The sequence below is a fragment of the Leptonychotes weddellii genome, chromosome 1 (genome assembly GCF_054177405.1).
Source record: "Leptonychotes weddellii isolate Sample4059 chromosome 1, ASM5417740v2, whole genome shotgun sequence".
NCBI classification, from domain to species: domain Eukaryota; kingdom Metazoa; phylum Chordata; class Mammalia; order Carnivora; family Phocidae; genus Leptonychotes; species Leptonychotes weddellii.
The window spans coordinates 90,015,701-90,037,188 of record NC_138369.1 but is presented as its reverse complement, the minus strand read 5'-3'; the positions used below and the strand labels follow the sequence as shown (position 1 = coordinate 90,037,188).

Sequence of the window (21,488 nt, the reverse complement as noted above, 5' to 3'; positions counted from 1 at the left end):
TGATTTTATGTAATTTTAGTAGTTTGATTTGTGTACAGGACAGTAGTTTATCAAACGTGACACTAATCTGTTCATTATTTTAAATATTTCTAATTTTCTTCTAGGACCAGTTTGGACAACATATAAAATCAGATGTGCATTTGAATTTTTATGTTTATTATGGTCCTGATCGTATAAGAGACCCAACCTTGCTTTCAAAACAGGATATTGTTTTGACTACATACAACATTTTAACTCATGACTATGGAGTAAGTGTGCTGACACTCATATTTCAGAAGTTGAATTTAAGAAGTATGCTTCAGGTTTCTAAAGTGTTCTAAAATTCAGACTTTATACTCTTCCTTTCTTTCTAAATGCTTAAGAATATGTAGGAAGTAAAATAGGAAATTGTCTTTTAATATTCTGCAAAAAAAAGGTTGAACTTTCTTCAAGCAATTAGGAATATTTTCCATTTAGGACATTTGAAGTTACAGTTTTACATTGGGAATTGTAACTTTATAAGTGAATTTTGTTTTTTCTAGTATTCTAGAATATTATTTTCTTGATCAAATCTTCTAAATCAGATTTTCTAAATCAAATCAAGTATGATTTGATTAATAATTATCTCAGCTTAAAAATAAGTTTTTTTTTTTTAAAGATTTTATTTATTTATTTGACAGAGAGAGGGAATATAAGCGGGGGGAGTGGGAGAGGGAGAAGCAGGCTTCCCGTGGAGCAGGGAGCCCGATGTGGGGCTCGATCCCAGGACCCTGAGATCATGACCTGAGCCGAAGGCAGACGCTTAACGACTGAGCCACCCAGGCGCCCCAAAAATAAGCTTTTTTTAAGTTCATGAGTTTCCCAATTAATTTAGAAGTTTAATTGTTGTTTGCCTGTAATTCCAATTGTTAAAATGTTTTTTAAAAAACCTTATTGTCAAAATTTCGATCTTCCAGTAAGAACATTAACTTCAACATAAAAGAAACTAATTATATTGTATTCAAATAATTCTTACAACTGAAAATTTTTCTTTCATCACTGTTTTGATCTGAGGCAGAATTAGCTCAGTGTATTGAACCAAAGTCTCAATAGAGAGCTAGACTACCTAGGTTTAAACGGTAGCTCTGCTATTTCTTAGCTGTGGTACTTTGAGCAACGTACTTCCAGTCTTGGTGCTTCAGTTTTCTCATTTGTAAAATGAGTAAATAATAATACTTCATAAGCTTTTGGGCATTCAATAACTTAATGTATATAGTGCTTAAAGCAGTATCTACCACAGAGTAAGTATTGGTATTAAAGAATAATAACTTGTATTTACCAAATTATAGGAAGTACTATTTTACTTTCCTGTGTTTTTAATTCACATGAAACATTTATTTCAGACTAAAGGTGATAGTCCATTACATAGCATAAGGTGGCTAAGAGTGATCCTGGATGAAGGACATGCCATCCGAAATCCAAATGCTCAGCAGACAAAAGCTGTACTTGATTTAGAAGCAGAAAGAAGATGGGTGTTAACAGGTAAAAAGGTTATATTTTTTAAAAAATTAATTCTCAAATATATATCATTAAGTTTTAGTGAGGTAACTTTGTAAACTTCACAGGGATATAAAATTTGTCCATAATTAATCAAAGAAGTCATTTAATAAAATATTTTGAGTTGTTTTTCCACAGTTGCCCATGCTGTGGCAACATTTGAATTATAGTCAATTTGTGGAACAACCACTAGACTTTTTAATTTTTATTTTTATTTATTTTTTTAAAGATTTTATTTATTTGACAGCGAGAGAGGGAATACAAGCAGGGACAGTGGGAGAGGGAGAAGCAGGCTTCCCACTGAGCAGGGAGCCCGATGCGGGGCTCGATCCCAGGACCCTGGGATCATGACCTGAGCCGAAGGCAGACACTTAATGACTGAGCCACCCAGGCGCCCCTAGACTTTTTTTTTAAACTTTGGAGATTCATTAGACACTTTAATTCTCCAATCAGAGTCTCAATTTCTCTGTTTCTCATCTTGAAGCCAAGCCTGTTTGCTACTTGTGACACCTCTACTAGAATACAGGCAAGAGAATGAGAATACAGGCAGTTTCATTTTTCCTTCTTGCTAATACTGCTGATTTAAAATCAAATAAATGTTCTTGGATAAGGAGAAAGTTGAATTTACTGGACCTGTGGTCTTTTTCTTTGTTAGTATGGCAAGTGAGAGCTAAAATTAGAGCAAAACTGTATTTTGAAGTTGCGTATATGTTTAACAATGGATTATAGTTATACCTTGATAGTTAGTGGGTGTGCCTGGTGCAGAATGCCCATTTTCAACGGTTGTTTCCTCTGATTGGGTCACATGGATATACTATAGAGTTACAACAGTTTTCTGTTATTTTTAGGTACTCCGATTCAAAATTCTTTAAAGGACTTGTGGTCTCTTCTTTCCTTTTTAAAACTTAAACCATTTCTTGATAGAGAATGGTGGCATAGAACAATACAGCGTCCTGTCACAATGGGAGATGAAGGAGGACTTAGGTAAGTAATTTCATGAAAACTGATTAAAATTAGCAACAAATAACTGTAAGCAGCTTGAACCAGTTATCACTTTGATTACTATTTTAACTTCACTGTTGTCTTTCTTCTCCCAAGAGCATTTATAGCTTAATGCCTTTGGCTCTTAGAACCTAGTGATTCTTGTTTGGGGAGACACTGCAAGTAAAACATAAGCCTTCCCTTTCTTTGATTTTAGTCAAACTGAAAGGAAAGGCAGAGCTTTATGGTCTTTGTGTGTTGCTATTGCCCTCAAAATCACCATTAATTGATTAAACAATGACAGGAAAAACTGTATGCCCTGAGGATCTAATATGCATTAAATTTTCACAACTTACCTTATGTAGCTTTATATAGTGATACTTGAGTGGTATGACATACACTGGCATCAGCAAAAGTTTAAGAAAGGAAGTTCTTTCTCATGGAGACAGATAAATGAAATTCAGCTTAGTGATAGCCATTTCACAGGGTACTAGGCTAATATGTGGCTTAAGGTTTTTGCCTAGAGCAGTGGTTTTTCAGAGTTTGGGATCCATTAGGTTGTGAAATCCTTATAAAGATGGCATCTAGCATTATAAAAGAAAATGAAATAGAGTTGAAGATTTAAAGAAATTTAAATCTTCACACATAGTAAGTACTGTTTTGTGAAAGGTTTCTGTCGTATGTGTATGTGTTTTGATAATATACGTTTGCTGGATGGAATAAAATGTGTTTCTTACTGTGGTTACAGTGAAAAAGGTTCAAAAGCCACCAACCTAGTTTGTAAAACTGCTTGATTCTCAGAACCAGCTATGTAAATTCTAATTTAAGAAATTGTATTTATATTTCAGTGTCAGGAAAAATCTTTCCTTAAAAACCTTTCTTTCCTTAAAGAATTGATGTGCCTCCTTTTTTTCTGATACTGAGAAGGGAGTGTGAAGGTTGTAGAACCTAGACGGCATATCTCCCTCTTCTGAATAGTCACATCATGTTTTCATTTTTTTGGCATCTTTACTTTGTAAAAATTACTTATTTTTGTACCTTGATTTTCATATTACTGAAAAATCTTTTTGAAGGTAAGATCTTTCCTCACATTTATAGTTTTATGTTAGTATAATGCCTTTTACTTTGTGTAGATACTTAAGAATGTGAATGTTGAATATTGGGTGATGTAGTTGACAGAAGTGAGAAGTAAAAAAATTAGTGAATAGAAGAAAAATGGGGAGAAGTTAAGAAAAAGACAGGATAAAAGAAGATTAAACTGTGACAGGTATTGAATTGAGGGCAATGAATGCATTATTATAATTTTCTATTGGTAGAATATGTCTGATTATCAGATTGTATAGAACTCAAAACAAAGAGATTTTTTAAAGAAAAACCTTTACTTTGATTCTAAAATAGTAATATATTAAAATACTCTTTTTTTGTTCTTGTTGAATCAACTTATATAGAAATAAAAAGTTATGTAATTCTTTGTTTTGTTTTGACTTAGGCGTTTACAATCCCTAATTAAAAATATTACCCTAAGAAGAACAAAGACAAGCAAAATTAAAGGAAAACCTGTTTTGGAGTTACCAGAACGTAAAGTATTTATTCAGCACATTACACTTTCAGATGAAGAGAGAAAAATTTATCAGTCTGTGAAAAATGAAGGCAGAGCTACTATTGGAAGGTATGGAAAAAAGAAAGCCATTTTAGGAAATAATTTTTATTTTCTTTCCTGTTTAACTAAATAGTATTTCTTAGAAATGTTAGGAAAGTCTGAAGTATACTGAAAGATAACTTGCTTCTTTATTTAAATTCCTTTTTACAAATTAGTTGAAGTAAATGAAATAGTATTGTAATTTACAGGTAAGTTATTCCTTAAGTTAGGAAACAAAAGTTTACATGAAATGGCAAGTTCTGAGTGGCTAGTCAGAAGACCTTCCTTGCTTCTATTCCTGGCTCTTTATCATGGGAATAGATAAAAACATTGAGAGAAGTGTGTATATATATATAGTGAGAGATAATAAACCTATTTAAGGAACAAAACTTTGGGGAATGTCCGTATTTAAGAAATAGGGAAATAAAGAGAAATTACTGTAGAAGATTCTGTCAAGAACAGAATTAGGAAAAAAAATGTAAAGAAAACTGTTGGAGAATCCCATGAAAGCATAATCATGAAAGAGGGAATGGTCAGTAGTTTCATGTGATGCAGAGACTTAGAAAAGCTGTTTAATTTGGTGATTCAGAAGTTACCAGTCTAAACTCTTAGCATAGTTTCACCAGAATACTGAGGTGTGTACCAAATTGTAGGAGTAAGGGAATTTCAAAGAAGTAGCAGCTGTAGGTAGGGGTAGACCCTTTTTCATGATGTTTGCAAAAGGAAGAAGAAAGTGAGACTGGTACATAGGATTGATAGTTGTTGCTCTGTCAATTTTTTGCATTTTCTTTGGGTTAACTGCCTTGAGAAGAGAGCATAGAAGAGACTACAGATAGAGAAGAGAATAAAGCCAGTTGGTGGAGAAAATGAAGCCTAGTGGGGGGTAAAGAGTAGTCAGTGAAAAATGAGACAAGGGTATCTGCAGGGAAAGGTGTAGTGGGAAATTGAGGAAGATAGCAGGATTAACAGCCGTTCTAAAAAGTTGTGAGGTTCTTAGTGTGGTAGATAGGCTTGATGTAGAATTGGATACATGTAGAAGTCAGTATGACTTTCCAAACAACACATGAAATCTGGGAATAGGAACTAATGAAGCAGATAATAAAGGGATCGGGGATTGGTAGAAGGTGAGAAATTCTAGTCCAAGCGAGAACATATTTGATGTCAGTGCCCATGGGACCAGAATGAGTAGGAGACAGTGAAGGCAGAACTGTGCTGAGAAAATAGGGGAATCTTCAAATTCAGGCACTTCATTGAAATACAGAGCAGGTTTAACAGAAATTAGAGAGATTGAAAAAGATTGTTCTTACTAAGCAAGTGATTTCTTAGTTCAAAATCTTGCAGTGGTGATTGAAATTTCTTTCATATTCATTCTTTGAACCAAAATTTAATATGTGCCTGTGTAACACATACTGGGGTATAGCATAATAAAATAGATAAAAATCTCCACCCTCAAGGAGTTTATATTTTAATGCAGGGAACAATTTTAAAAAATTAAATTTGGTGGAAAAAAAATTAAAGCCGAGAAAGGGGATAGGGAGTGCTGAAACTGTTTTAATAGGGTATTCACTGAAGACCTTACTGAGAAGGTTCTATGTGGGAAAAGATCTAAAAGAGAATGGAGTTAGGAGATATTTCAGGCAGAGGGAACAGCAAATGTAAACCCCTGAGTTGAAAGAATATTTGGTGAGCTTGAAGAACACAAAGAGTTAAGTGTGGCTGGATAATATGAGCAAGATTTCATGATGGAGTGCGATCAGTATCCTTGCTCCTAATTTTTATTTGCTCTATGGCAACACTTTTTGGTGAGTTTTCTTTCACTGCCATTTATTCCTCCCTTGCTCTTTGCTGATTATTACTTATATTTGAATGTCTTGAGTTCTTTCTGGCCTAGCTATTTGCAGGAGGTTAATATGAACGGGGGGAGGGGGCATTCTGTGTCCCAGACTGGTAGGAAGTATCCCTATTTAATTATGACTCAGGGTTATATCTGAGTTGTTTTAAGTTTTATTTGTGCTTACACAACAAAGATCGGAAGCTGTAGGGTTCCTTATAATGTGGAATCTTGTGCCCATAATCTTTTCTGAAAACACAGTAGGTCTATTGTGTTTCCTTATTTAGCTTGCCTTCTTTCCTTGGTATAAAACTTGTCCATGCAAGTTCAGATCACAGCCATGCACCCTGTTTTTGTTTTTGCACAAGAAAGATCTTGATTTTCCCCTCAGGGCTTGCTATGTATTTTGAAGAATTGTGCTCTGGCAGGTCTGTTTGAGATCTGTAGTCCTATCTCTCAGCATCTTCCTATTCAACTTCTATTGCAATTGGCAGCCATTTCTCATATATTTTGCTTTATGGTTACAAATCTCTTGTGGTTTCATTAAAGGTAGTTTTGAAGTGATTTTCAGAGAAGAAAAGAACAATGCCATTTTTATTCCACTGTTTTAGAATCGGGAATAATATTGTTTAGAGGTCTTCATAATACTTAGCATTTTTTACCACTAGGTATTTTAATGAAGGGACTGTCCTTGCGCACTATGCAGATGTCCTGGGTCTTTTGCTTAGATTGCGGCAGATTTGTTGTCATACTCACCTTCTTACAAACACAGTGTCTTCCAGTGGTCCCTCAGGTAAGTAGATGTGATTTGTTTACACTGTTGTATTTGTTAGGGATATTTAAATCAGAATGAAATTTTTCATATGGCCTATAGTGTCTTATTTGTCAAATGGACATTGTTTTTAGAATGGGACACCAGTGGAATATACTTACAAATTCTTACCAATGAAATGGAATAATAGTGATGTCTTCCAGTATTTCCAGTGATAGATACTCTTAGATGGTCATTTCAAATTGGATCTGCCTTTTATTCTGTGGTAGTATGTGCAGATTGTGATGATGCTTTTGTGTAAAGTATATTATGTGGGTTAGCTACTATTTTAGCTCTGAATTTTCTTTAAATTAATTTTTTTTTTTAGATTTTATTTATTTGACAGACACAGCGAGAGAGGGAACACAAGCAGGGGGAGTGAGGGAGGGAGAAGCAGGCTTCCCGCTGAGCAGGGAGCCTGATGTGGGGCTCGATCCCAGGACCCCGGGATCATGACCTGAGCTGAAGGCAGACGCCCAACGACTGAGCCACCCAGGCCCCCCTGAATTTTCTTTAAATTTAAATCATGCTTGTTTCCTGTGATAGAAAAAGCCTAAATAAAGACTACCCAAGCAAAACTTTTCCCTTTATAAGAAGATTAACTTGTCTAGTCATATTACAGATCTTGCTGTGAAATTAATTTTTCAGCCTTTTCTCTAGGAAATGATACACCTGAAGAACTACGAAAGAAGTTAATAAGGAAGATGAAGTTAATTCTGAGCTCAGGTTCTGATGAAGAATGTGCAATTTGCTTGGATTCTTTAACAGTTCCTGTCATAACACATTGTGCACATGTCTTTTGTAAACCCTGTATTTGCCAAGTCATTCAGAATGAGCAGGTTAGTTTCGTGCTAGGTACAGATTCAGTGTTTGATGGAGTGGTACACTAGTCAGTCTTGAGTGTAATGAAACCCAAGTCCAACAGACTATTAAGAGTTTTGCACTTGGATTTACTAGTGCACGTTTTATCTTCAGTTATGTATGTCAGTGTTTCATAGTGATATATTTCTTACAATTAAGCCCTTTTAAACATAAGAAGACAGTACACTTTTAGAGGCATGATCAGTCAATATCCTAGTTCTTTTGTTGAGATCATTGCTGTCTAGTAGATAAAAAAATGTGAGACACAAAGGTAATTTTAAATTTTCTAGTAGAAATAGATGAAGTTAATGAATTTTTATTTATCCACTATATCTAAAATATAAGAATTATTGAGATAATTTACATGATTTTTTAACTTCTGTAGTTCTGTAGTTTAACCTCTGTAGTTCAGACCCATGTTCAAGGGCAAATTGTTCAAAGTCTGGTGGTATTGTACACATACAGCACATCTCACTTTGGCTTTGCCACAGTTCATGGGCTTAATTGCCATGTTTGTTTATTGGCTGTTAGATAAGGTAAGCCTGGATTCTTATGTAAGGTAGAATTTTTTGAAGTGGAATAATCCTTTAAGCAGTTCTTCAGCTGAGGTAGAGTTTTGTTTTGTTTACATTTTCATTGGTATAATATAGAAAAAAATGCACAAGTCATGGTTGTACAGTTGAGTGAATTATGAAGTAAACACAATCATGTAACTCTTACCCTGGTCTTTTTGTGTCCCCTTCCAATCAGTTACCTTCTCCCTCCTCCCTAAAGGTAACCCCACCATACTGACTTTAAACATTCTATCAGTTTCAGAATTTTTTTTTTGTAATGGTATTTGGTATATAGTTATTTAGGAGAGATTTTATTAGCATGTCTTGGTACGAATGGACACAACAAATATTGCTTTGAATGAGCCTGATAGGATTTAACAGGTCAAGACTAGCTTTATAAGCCATTCAGATGGAAATTTTTTTTCTTCTAAAGGACAGTTCCAACTAGTGTGCTGTATTGTAGTTAGGTTCAAGATACTGTTATTCATGGTTTCTTTACTTGTCTGCAAATAGTACAGTTCACCCTGAACAGTTGCAGGGGCTAGGGTTGCTGACCCCCCTGTGCAGTTGAAAATCTGCATATCACTTTTGACTCCTATAAACTTAATTACTAATCACCTACTGTTGACCAGAGCCTTACCGATAACATAAACAGTTAACACATATTTTTGTTACATATTATATGTAGTATTCTTTTTAAAGTTTTTAAGTAATCTCTACACCTAATGTGGGGCTCACAGTCATGACCCCAAGATCAAGAATTGCATGCTCCTACAACTAAGCCAGCCCGGCGCCCCTATATGTGGTATTCTTTCAGTAAAGTAAGCTAGAGAAAATAACAAAATCATAAGAGAATATCCATTTATAGTACTGTACTGTATTTATTGGGAAAAAAAATCCTCAAATAAGTGGACCTCTGTAGTTCAGACCCATGTTCAAGGGCAAATTGTATTATACTTGTTTCAAGCTCCTGCTGTTAGTCAAGATCACATACCATACTTTTGCTCCCTTTTTTACCCAGTCCCACTTAACAAGGTGGAGTTCAGCTTATACAGATTTATCTCAAATGGATGACTCTAATATGTCTAATAAAATGCTAGCTATTAAGGTTTTAGAATTTTACCATACTTTTTAAAAATTTTAGGTAAATTTATATTTTTTCCTCATAAACTTCACTTACCTTATTCTTTCTTATATAGCCACATGCTAAATGTCCTTTATGCAGAAATGATATACATGGAGACAATTTATTAGAATGTCCTCCAGAAGAATTGGAGTGTGACACTGAGAAAAAGTCTACTATGGAATGGACATCCAGTTCAAAGGTAAAATACACATGGGCAAATATTTGAGTATTTGTTTTACATTTATATATGGATACCATGTCTTAAAATAATTCTGCTTTTAATCCTGTCATTTGAATATTTTTATTTCTAGCGGTGAATTTGAGAGGAAAGGAGCTTCAGTTTATGAGTGCATTCTTTCAATCTTAATTTTTAAAAACATTAGTTGTCTTTTACTTTTCATTTTAGGGAAGTAATGGGGCAGGAACATTCTTTTCCTAATTAAAAAAAGTTGTATATATTTTGCCCATTCAAAATGGAAGCTAATGGGTGTCCTGATTTTTTTTTTTTTTTTCAGATTAATGCTCTAATGCATGCACTGATTGACTTAAGAAAGAAGAACCCCAACATAAAAAGTTTAGTTGTTTCTCAGTTCACAACATTCCTGTCTTTAATAGAAACACCACTCAGGTAAATTTAGTATTGATTCTCACTTTGAGTAAAAGGATTTTATGTAAGTGTTTTGATTTGGATGGCAAAAAATAATATGTTTTACCAGTTATATTCATTTCATCTACCTAAAATGAGAGTCACAATACAGAATATTTCCTGGGAGCATAGGATTTAAAGATTTAGTCCTGAATTTATCAGAAAAAAAGTTGACTGCAGAGCATGACACATTAGTAGATGGTTAGATTTGTGAAAATAAATGAGTAGAAGAATTGGTTGAATGAAGAGATTTGTAATTACTTAACATGTTTTTAAATTGTATGGAAAGTGTTACTTATCTTTTTTGTCCCTCCATTAGAGCCTCTGGATTTGTGTTTACTCGTTTGGATGGTTCCATGGCACAGAAGAAAAGAGTTGAATCAATTCAGTGTTTTCAAAACACTGAAGCAGGATCTCCAACTATAATGCTTCTATCCTTAAAAGCAGGTGGAGTTGGTTTGAATCTTTCCGCAGCTTCTCGAGTGTTTTTAATGGATCCAGTAAGTAGTTCTGTAGACTTTTTGGTGTGTTATTAAACTTAAAAAAAAAAAAACAAAACTATTTGGTAAATACCTTCCTAGTTATAACTGATTGTGAAAATTCTTAGGCAAACTTTAAAATTAGTTAATAACTCAGTAAATGTGTATCGAGGGCTTTCTTTTAAGTGCTTTATATGTATTAACAAATTCTCACGGTATCCCTAGGATATCCCTGTGATGGATCCTTATGAGGTTTTATTACTGTCCTTATTTTATAGGTGAGGAAACTGAAGCACAGACAAGTAAAATAACTTGCCCAACATCATGCAATAATACGCAGACCAGGATTCCATGTTCTTAATTTCTGTGCTGTGGTTTTCTACTTCTATATATAGAATTAGTTTCTGTTAACTGTAATGCTTTAGTGTAGTGGTTTGGCCAACAAATGATCCTACATTGTGTCAGGGAGTCTTACATGCACCCGGGATCTGGCTATAAACATAGGTAGACAAAGTAGCTACCATCATGATGTTAATGGTCTCAAGTTTTAATGTGCAAAGAATTAGGTAAAATGTAATTTCTCACCTCTGTCCTCAGAGATTAAGGAGTTCTTGGAGACCCAGGAGGCTGCATTTTTATATAGATCATAGGTGATTCAGGTGCAGGTGGTCCATCATCACAGTTTTAGAAATTAATACCGTATCGCTTCTCGGCCTTTTGGCTAAGATCAAGTGTAGAAACTAATACCGTTAATGGAATATTTTGGATAAATTTTAGCATGTAATACAGTACAGTCACTTGTAGTTGTACAGTATAGACCTAGCTGTAGAGTTGGAGCTAAAATTCACTCTGAACTTTACTCACCAAACTGTGACCTAAGAGAAGCATGCATAGAGGAGCGGCACCTTTTTCTAATTGCACAAAGAGCTGTAGGCACTCTGGACTAATTCAGTTTCTAATTTGCACTGGGTTACCGTCAGGGCTAGAGGCAACCCTATTTGCTATTTCTGTGATTCATAGATTGAAGATTTGTAGTTTTAGCTTGTTACCTGAAATTCAGAAAATTTCATAACAAAAGTTCACTGAGATACAAATTTGAGTTATTCTGGTTAGGCTATCTAGTTTATAGATATATCTGTTACCAAGGCTTTTTCGTCACCTGAGGGTAACCTCCACAGTAAAATACCAACCAGAACCATACTTTGACATTCACAGATTTCACATTAATGTTATGGATGGCAGTGGTCTGTTGTATTTTCTTGCCTTAGTTCTGTGGATGAAGTTTTAAATCTTTGCTAGAGTTTTAATATTTTATGGTTATTATAAAAAACAGTCATTGTAATTGCATATTGTTATATTAACTAACATGATAATCTTAGATGATGATTTTTTGACAAATTCCCAAATTATTTGCTGCTTTTGTTGTAATCTTAGTATCTGATAGAGAAGGTTGTTGATACGAAATATAGTATTATAAAGCTGATCACAGACTATACTCTTTAGTAATTAAAAAAAAAACTTTAGTAATTTAAAAAAACTTCTAGAATGTTTTAGCAGTTCATAGTAAATTGTTTTTCATTGAACATTTCAAATATTTCTAACTTTAAAATGAAAGCCAGGTCCCAGGAAAATAAGATTGAATCAAAAAATGTTTACTCATGAAAATATTTTACGTTTTCATGGAATGCTGCATTAGAGTTAAGATGTATTTTAAATGTTCGATTTTGGGCTTTTGATAAAGCTAATTACCTTCCTTCATCAGTACTGGTGAAAATGGAAGCTATCAGTTTTATATTATCATGAGATAAATTTGATCCCAGGTAGGGGTGCCTAGGTAGCTCAGTTGGTTAAGCATCCTACTCGATCTCAGCTCAGGTCTTGATCTCAGGGTTGTGAGTTCAAGCCCCGTGTTGGGTTCCACGCTGGCCATGGAGCCTACTTTAAAAAAAAAAAAAAATTGACTCTTGGTAGTCATACTAGATGTATACTGTCAGCTCACTAGAAGGTTCCTAGATAAAACAGAGACAACAGAAAGGAACATTTATTTACATGGGCTCTTGGTATAATGGTTTCAAAATGTATCCAATCGTGAAATACAGAATATGCATAAAATGTGATTATCAGTTTTAGAAAATCATAAGCTAAGTATATTCTTAAAATCTGACTTCTATATGAAATATCACCCAATACTCAAATTACAACAATAGTAAAATCTCCTTTTCCCTAGAGCTCATGGGAACTTTATTTTTTAATTTATTTTTAATTATTATTTTTTTTTTGAAAGAGAGTATGAGCCAGGGGTTGGGGGAGGCTCTATGCCCAACACAGAGCCGGATGTGGGGCCCAATTTCACAACCCTGAGATCATGACCCAAGTCAAAATCAAGAGTCAGATGCCTAACCAACTGAGCCACCCAGGTGCCCCATCAAAGGAACTTTAAATAGAAAATAACAGCCTGAGGATGAGTCATACTATAAACTTGTCATTTACATATGCATTTGCTATTTTGTTTCATTTTCAGGTAGTTTTGCTGTATAGTTTCTTTTGCCCTAAACACCCTTTAAGAATCATCCCATAGTTTAAAATTTAATGTTCCCTACTCTGATAGTTCATAATAGTATTTCCCAACCACTTGACTCCTATCTTTCTTTTTTTTTTTTTTTTAAAGATTTTATTTATTTATTTGAGACAGAATGAGAGAGAGAGAGCACATGAGAGGGGGGAGGGTCAGAGGGAGAAGCAGGCTCCCCACCGAGCAGGGAGCCCGATGCGGGACTCGATCCAGGGACTCCAGGATCATGACCTGAGCCGAAGGCAGTCGCTTAACCAACTGAGCCACCCAGGCGCCCGGCTCCTATCTTTCTAGACTGAAGAATCTGTATCATTTTGCTTTTTTCTTTGCTTCATTGTTTTATTCTTCACTTTAAAACAGTCCCCATGATAATGCCTGTATTTAATGAGTTAATGTTATTTTAGTTCAATTTTGAAGTCAAACATTCAAATACAGATACAGAAAATTGCATCAACAAAGCCTTTAATTTTTAGGACTTTTGATTATTCCTGAAATCTTTTTTTGTGCTTTTACTTAACAAATGGAAGAAAGTGAAAGAAAAAGAATCAAAAGACCATGAAAAGGGGAGAAAACTTTCTCATAGACTCAATTACATATCTTTTCTGATATAAATTGTCATTTAAGAGGATGTGTAACCTTTTTTTTCCTTTGTTAACAGACATAGATCAATTTTAAAGTAGAAAAAGATACTATTTGATTACTTAATCGCTCATGCTGTGTGCTTTCTATGTATCAGGCACTGTATTAGATACTAGAAGCAGTGCAGTGAACTGATGGGGGAGAATACCTGCCTGTCATAGTTGAGGGTGGGGTGTATTTTTTTTCCCAGAGCATTTATGTCAGTATCTGAATTCAGTCAAAAAATTTGTGTCAGTAAAAGGTTAATGAGTAATACTGAAATGAAAGGATTTGTGCAGAACACTTACAGATCAGGGTGGTAATAAAGCAATTCATATTCTTGTTAGGCCTGGAATCCAGCTGCTGAAGATCAGTGCTTTGACAGATGCCATAGACTTGGCCAGAAGCAAGAAGTTATCATCACAAAAGTGAGTTTTTAAGCCATCTATTTTAAAATTAGGTTGACGAGATTTTTAAGATTATACAAATAATGCATGAATATATTATGAAAGATTACAGTAGAATTGGGCAGAACAAAATATGAAGGTTAGCTTTAATCTCTAGAGGAAACCACCATCAATAGTTTTACATGTTATTCAAAGTCTCTTTCTCAATGTTTACATAGATTTACTTGTATGTATCTCTCCTTTAAAAAATTTAAGGTAAATGGGATCATACTTTATTATTCTGCAACATACTTTGTCCCCTTAACAGTATATATTGGGGACTGTCCATATAAGTATACTACTATGTAAGTACATATAAAACCTATTCTTTTTTTTTTTCCGTATAGTGGTAAAACATACATACACATAACAATATCATTTTATCTATTTTTAAGTGTACACTTAAGTGGCATTACATACTTTCACATTGTTGTGTAATTTTCAACATCATCCATCTCCAGAACTTTTTCATCTCAAATCGAAACTCAGCCCTCAGCAACCACCCTTCTATTTTCTGTGAGTTTGATGACTCTACAAAACCCATTCTTTTTAACATCCATATATAGATACATCATAATTTAGCCAGTCTAATATTTTGCTAATAAAAACAGTGCCATAATGAGCATTATTGTATTATATACTTGTATTACATACAAGTACTTCTTCAGGATTGATTAAGAAAACGAGAATTCTGGGGGTGCCTGGGTAGCTCAATTAGTTAAGCGTCTGCCTTCAGCTCAGGTCATAATCTCAGGGTCCTGGGATTGAGCCCCACATTGGGCTTCCTGCTCAGTGGGTTGTTTGCTTCTCTCTTCCTCTGCCTCCCCCCCACCCCCCATCCCGCCAGGCTCTCCTTCTCGCAAAATCTTTAAAAAAAAAAAAAATAGAATTCTGGATTTAGGATTCTTTTGTTTTCAAAACAGGCTTAATGACACATGAGAATGATGTAAATTTTTGTTTATGTGATGGTCAGGAAAGTGCTCTTTTAATTTACGTATACCTAAGACCTTGAGCATATTCATTTTTCACTTATCTGTTGTCAGTTAATATTTTTTTCTGTGCATTGCTTTTTTGCCCAGTTTTCATAAACTACAAAATATAGTTTTTTGTTTTTTGTTTTTTTAAAGATTTTATTTATTTATTTGAGAGAGAGAGAATGAGAGAGAGCACATGAGAGGGGGGAGGGTCAGAGGGAGAAGCAGACTCCCTGCCGAGCAGAGAGCCCGATGTGGGACTCGATCCAGGGACTCCAGGATCATGACCTGAGCCGAAGGCAGTCGCTTAACCAACTGAGCCACCCAGGTGCCCCCAAAATATAGTTTTATAATATAAAGGACTCATACATTCTGATTTTAAATTTTTTGTTATGTATATTGGAAATGGTTTATTTCAAACTCTTTGAACTGAATGGGTTTTTTTCTTTTTTCATGAAAAAGCTTTAAAATTTTTAAGTATATCATTTTTTCCTACTGATTTGAAATGTCACTTTTATTATAAACTAATTCACATATATTAATGTGAGTCTCTTTCTGGACTTTGTTTCTGTGTTTCTATTTCATTGATTTCTTTTCCTATTCCCAGGACAATATTACTCTTACAATTACTATGGTTTTTTAAAGTATGCTTTGATATCTAGCAGGGCAGAGTGCTCTCATTACCCCTCTTTTTAGAAATTCGTTAATACAAGTATTTACTCTTGAATTGAACTTTGGATTTAGGTTACCAGATCCCATTTAAGAAATCTTGTTTGGGATTTATTGAAGTTATGATTAATTTGAGAATGGTCTTCTTTATAAATATATAAATACTCCTTATAAATAAGGAGTGTTCCCATATAAGAATTTAGTATCTCTCTTCATTTATTTAGGTCATTTATGTATTTCAGTAATGTTGTATAGTTATTACAGTTACTGGACCTCTACTCAAGGTTGACTATCAGTAGTGATAGTAATCATTCTTGAACTGTTCTTTTATTGTTTTACATTGTGACTACATTGTTCTTGGTAAGTTTCTAGAGGATACACTTAAGACTGAGGGACATTTATTTATAGGTTAATGAAGACTTTTTTATCAAGGTTTTTATCAGAAATGCTTCTTAAGCATCTATTGATGCTTTTTTTCTTAACTTTTTTCTATTCTTAACTTTTCCACATTATAAGTTAAACCAGATAAAGGTGTATTCTTGCATTTCTGGGAAAATCTCATTTGGCTATTTAAATATAATGCTGAATTTATTTTGCAAGTATTCCAGTTACAGAGTTGCCTGTAAAGTTTGCTGGTTTTGGTGCTATTCTCAAGATGTAACTTACGGCCTTACAACCATATTCTTTATACAAGAAAACCATATTGAGTGATGAGGGAAGGCAATGCTCAGCTCTGGTTATTCTATCATATTCTAAATATGCTCACTGCATATTGAGAAAAAAAGGAGAGCTAAACAGTTTCTAACAGATTATTGACCAATTCTGAAAGCTATATAATACTGTAAGAAAGCAAATTTCTTTATAGTGTACTAACATTTCAACATATCTTAAATTTTCATTTTTTTAATTGAAGATTTTAAATATTGTGACAAAAAGTTTTTTTTTTTTTTTTTAAGTTCATTGTGAAGGATTCTGTTGAAGAAAATATGCTGAAAATACAAAACACAAAGAGAGAACTTGCTGCTGGAGCCTTTGGAACTAAAAAAACAAATGCTAATGAAATGAAACAAGCTAAAATTAATGAAATCAGAACTTTAATTGATTTATAATTTGTGGGATTTGGTAAGGTCAGTTTGATTAGATATATATGGAAATTTTGGAAATCAGAAAATAGAGTTTTAGAAATGAGATCTAGAGTATGTCTTCTTTAAAAAGAGCATATCATTTTATATTAGTAAAGTATTACTGATATATAGTCTCTTCTATATATGAACCTATTTTTAATGATATTTCAAATAGCAATAAGTTCTGTTATATACTGTGGCCTAAAATAATTTTTTGAGAAAGTTGTTATTCAGCTTTTCATATTGTCTTTGCTGAGTATTTTCATATATCTTTCAAGTACTCAGCTTTTTCATATTTCAAATAAGGTCAAACCTTTTATACTTTTGACCAAATAAAAGAGTTATTTTCTGTGTTGGACACATTTGGTTAATCACTAGAGCCTTCCATTTGTGATGTGATGGATTCACAGTCCTTGTAAACGATTAATACATAGATTATATACAAGAGATTTCATTACTTTGAAAAACCAGATTTGCATTCCAGAATCAAACCTTAAATGAGAGACTGAAGTCCAGGTTAGCAGGTTAACTTACAATTTTTTTTTTTTTTTTAACAGTTTGAGATCTAATTCACATATGTGATTTGCAGTTTTATGTTTATGAAAAGATAGGGACTGTGTTAGAATACTATTTTTCTCCATTTTAGTCAAGTAGTATATTGTTTAAATGTCATTCAATGTGTTAGTGTGTAAATAGTCTGGGGGTGAGAAGGAACCAGTTCTACCCAGTTTAATTTGAATATTTAAATTATGGAATTGCTGAATAGATATTTCTATATAGAGAGATAATTTTTATTTATGTAGCTTTTTTTTTTTAAAAAATAACTTTATAAATTTTTATAATTCAGAAGACTACTATATGTGAGAGGCGTGATATCTGGATGGAAGTTGGGCTGGATGACCTCCAAAATCGTTTCAACTCTTAAAGACATCTTAATCCTGAATGGAAAAATTTCTTTGTTACTGTGTTTAGAATCAGACATTGATTTTGGAACTTCAGTAATTCACCCTACATTTATCTATAAAATTAGTCCTCTTTTTCTTACTTTTTGGTTAATCAGACTCACGGTAGTTGTCATGGCATTCCAGATGACTCTTTGAGTCACATTTAAATAAGCTCTGCATTTGCCAATCACGTTAGTTAGTGGTGTCCTTCCTTAAGGGGAACTTTTTAATCCAAAGAAAGATTACTGTACAGGAGAAGCTTCCTGTTTGGCCATGCAGACTTGAGAACACCTTTCATTTTACTTACAGTGTTAAGAAATGACTTAAAGATAAGCTTGGAGGCAGTGTTGTGTTCTAGGGCATACATCGAGCTATGTGCTGAATCTGTCGACAGCTAAATTCTCCCCTCCCTGTGCCCGGTCTCCTGCTACAAGGGAACAGTGTATTAGGCAGCAAGAATCTTCCCAGCCCCTTTTCTCTTTGGCTGCAGGTAAGGCAGAGGGCTGGGTAAAAGGATCAACAGACCTTTCTGTACAGATAAGAGTGGAATAATAACCTGGGGTTGGTCCACTAGCATTAGGAGCAATTGGGAATTTCTTTACCTTGTAGAACTAGCATTACACAAAAAAAATCAGGTTGATGAAAATCTCATGAAATATACTATGTGGATTTCTATACACCAGTACTCCCGTGAGATTAAGTACAGAAAGAATGTTCAGCAAAAAAAGAGAGATATATACTCTTCTTGCTTACAAAGGCAAAGCCTTGCAAACTCACTGTAAAAGACTTTGCTTGCCTCTTTACCTAACATTTATAGACTTGTGTTTTTAAACATAATGATAAATTTGGCAAGTCATTTAAAAAATACCTGTTTTTGTACAGTTCTATTAAATGGTGTTAAACAAATTTAATTCATCCGAAGGAAATATCTATATAAACCACCAGAATGAAAAGTTCGTATTATGCTCTGCTGTTAATTCTGTTTCATCATTACGTAGAAAAATAGCTTTAGAAGTATCTTGAAGACATTGTATCCCACTTGTGGTTCAAACTGAATTTTGTGGTTCAAACTGGATTTTGTTTTAAAATAAATAAAAGTTTTAAAAATCCACTTCTGTGCTATAATTTTTGTGACTTTTTCTTTGAAAGTTTTTTATAAATCTCACACTTCTGTGAAGATACCTATATTACACATTTGTTTTTCACTGACAGTACATAAAAAGTACTATGAGTAACAAGTTTATTCTTACCACCTATTTTGCTCAATTTGGCTGAATTTGTTTAGAAATCAGAGTGTATATATTTTTAAAGTTAAGTGCCTTGATCTTCTAAAACATTGGTTCCATTTATTTTCCACATCTACCAGGAAAAAAGTTGATGCAATAATACTTACGTGTAGTGATATTTATTACTAGATAGCACTCTGCATTGTAGATTTTGCCCTAATCTAGGATTAAAATAATAAATCAAGAAAATATCTTGTGCTTATTACTAGTGAGTAACAATGAAATTATCATCTTCAGGCAGTGTATGTTTTCTATTGGCGGAAGTCAAAGGCATTGGTGTATTTTTTTCATTATAGTACTTGCCAAAATTCTATTCATTAGGATTTGGAAGATTCATTAAACACACGCGGATAGATATGTTTGGCTTAACAATAACTCAGATGTTTAAGTTTTTAGCTATATTAACTTTAAAATACTTATAAAAGGTGTAATACTGTTTTCCCTCATTCATCAGTAAGTATGTAGTAACCAAGTTCTACATTCTGGAATTGGATACCTTATTTGTGTGGTACTTCTGAGTAAGAAGAGCCAGAAACTGGTAGCTGTGAATAATGACTGGGATGCTTCCCTGCAGTATTGCCTACTTCAAAGGGGAAACTGTTGATTATAAACCTTATAAGCAGATGTTTTCTTTCCTGTTAATATATTCATATTTCTTGTATGTAATAAGGGAGAGTAGTCTTCTATATGAACCCATAATTACTCCATTTGAAAGAGCAAATGAGTTACCAGTTTTTGATTAAAATGTGGGATGTTTAAATCTTCCAATTCCCTATTCAACCTTCCTGATCAAGAGTTTTCTGACAAATTTAAACCCATTGCTACTTTTTATGAAAACTGATTTCTAGATGAAAGGAACACCATTTTAATAATGTTCATAATTTAGTGTGTATGGCACAGACCACCTCCATTAACCTCAGCCAGGTGTCCAAAACTTTATAATAACTAAGGCTGCGGACCTTTATTTAGAAGGCTACCACCAAATGTCAAAATGATTTCTTAGGTTGGTGGATAAAAGAAATTCTAGGACATGGGTTTGCATATTTGAAACAGTCTAGACTACTACAAGGGGATATTTAATGTGATCAGAAGGGATATTAAGAGTCCTCAAAGTATATATTGTTAAGTATGTGCTGCACTTACTAAAGAAGAGATAGGAACACTTTCAGGAAGGTTTTCAGTAAGTTTGCAGTCTTTTAGCAATCTAGTTAAGAATAAAGGCAGATAAAATTCACCAGGATACAACTTCCAGAATGCTTAATTTACCTTTTTTGTTAGGGGAGGGAAGGGCTATTCCCTAGTACACTGTAGGTTTTTAAAGAAAACTTGCCCTGGTATCAGTATGTTGGTAAAGAAAAGGTAAATTAAATATTTCATGAGAAATGTTCCAGTGAAGGAGACGTAATAGGCTTCTTGCAGGTGTAAGTAAGGAGATTTAAGATAAACAGTCATTTCAGGCATGAATTATAGACCTTGAGCAAGCATGGAGTTAACCTCCAAAGGTGTGGATCTGACCGTTGTGTAGGCAAATTTGTCATAGAGCAAAAGGCTATTCTTATCCACCACTGTTCACAAGATTTTTAAAAAAATGGTAAGAACATTTGATCCTCTACAAATGTTCTTATAATCTGAGTTATTGCTGCCATTTTACACATCTTACTAGGTGATCCGTGGTAGTTTAGGCTCCCTGGAGAAGATTTTGAAGTGTAGTTGGAAAAGTAGTACTTCACCTTAATTAAGGCATATCCTTGAAAAGATCAAGGAAAGAAACCTGTTAGCCTAGTTCAATGATTTCTCAGCCTCTTAACTGCATAATTCTATGCACATTACATGCTGTTTTCTATGGTATACTTGTCATCCTTTTTTATAGCCTTCAAAAGTTAATAGCCTTCAATAAATATTTACTTAAATTATGTAAGCTTTTTCACTTTAGAGCTTTATTGCTTATACAATGTTAAAAAAAAAGGGAACAAAAAGTATTAAGACAAAAAAACCAAGTGATAGGTTTGCTTCCTTCATACACCAAATTTGATGCTTTGATAACCTTTTCTCAATTACAAAAAGAAAAGGCTTTGAGTCTTGTGATCTCTTTTGATACAGAAAGTTCCAAAATACACTTACTCAGATTATATACTGCATGGCAGTATTAGTTGTCTGAAGACTGGATTTCTGTTAATCTCAACCAGGGACCCAGGAGCCAAAAGACTTCGATCACCTAAAATAGTAGCCTTCAGTAAATCCCTATACAGTTGACCCTTGAACAACATGAGGGTTAGGGGTGCTGATCCCCCTGTGCTGTTGAAAATCCACGTAGAACTTTTGACTCCCCCAAAACTTACCTACTAATTAACCAGAAGCCTTACTGATAACACTCAACATATATATGTATATATATATAATTATATACTGTAT

General features: G+C 33.9%; 1 protein-coding gene, 1 long non-coding RNA gene and 1 pseudogene across 7 annotated transcripts in view; 2 read left to right on the top strand and 1 right to left on the bottom strand.

The window, feature by feature from the left end:
- Positions 1-18,901, top strand: part of HLTF (helicase like transcription factor) — a 52,470-nt gene extending 33,569 nt beyond the window's left edge. For 2 of the 6 annotated variants that reach the window (XM_081827584.1, XM_081827579.1), the window contains exons 15-25: positions 105-248; positions 1,362-1,500; positions 2,364-2,499; positions 3,986-4,165; positions 6,635-6,759; positions 7,438-7,616; positions 9,392-9,517; positions 9,834-9,946; positions 10,284-10,464; positions 13,981-14,061; positions 16,679-18,901. In XM_081827584.1, coding sequence (XP_081683710.1) covers positions 105-248; positions 1,362-1,500; positions 2,364-2,499; positions 3,986-4,165; positions 6,635-6,759; positions 7,438-7,616; positions 9,392-9,517; positions 9,834-9,946; positions 10,284-10,464; positions 13,981-14,061; positions 16,679-16,831 — 1,557 coding nt within the window. In that variant the 3' untranslated portion in view covers positions 16,832-18,901. Of the gene's footprint in view, positions 1-104; positions 249-1,361; positions 1,501-2,363; positions 2,500-3,985; positions 4,166-6,634; positions 6,760-7,425; positions 7,617-9,391; positions 9,518-9,833; positions 9,947-10,283; positions 10,465-13,980; positions 14,062-16,678 lie in introns of all 6 variants that reach the window. The other 4 variants (XM_081827573.1, XM_081827555.1, XM_081827568.1 and 1 more) reach the window with 3 other exon arrangements.
- The window catches only part of LOC145722947 (uncharacterized), a 33,481-nt gene that overhangs the window by 10,294 nt on the left and 1,699 nt on the right, over positions 1-21,488 (bottom strand). Inside the window, exon 2 of the long non-coding RNA XR_014147521.1 lies at positions 2,251-20,823. This is a non-coding gene — a long non-coding RNA (uncharacterized LOC145722947). The remainder of the gene's footprint in view (positions 1-2,250; positions 20,824-21,488) is intronic.
- On the top strand, positions 11,145-11,303 carry LOC115944925 (U2 spliceosomal RNA; annotated as a pseudogene).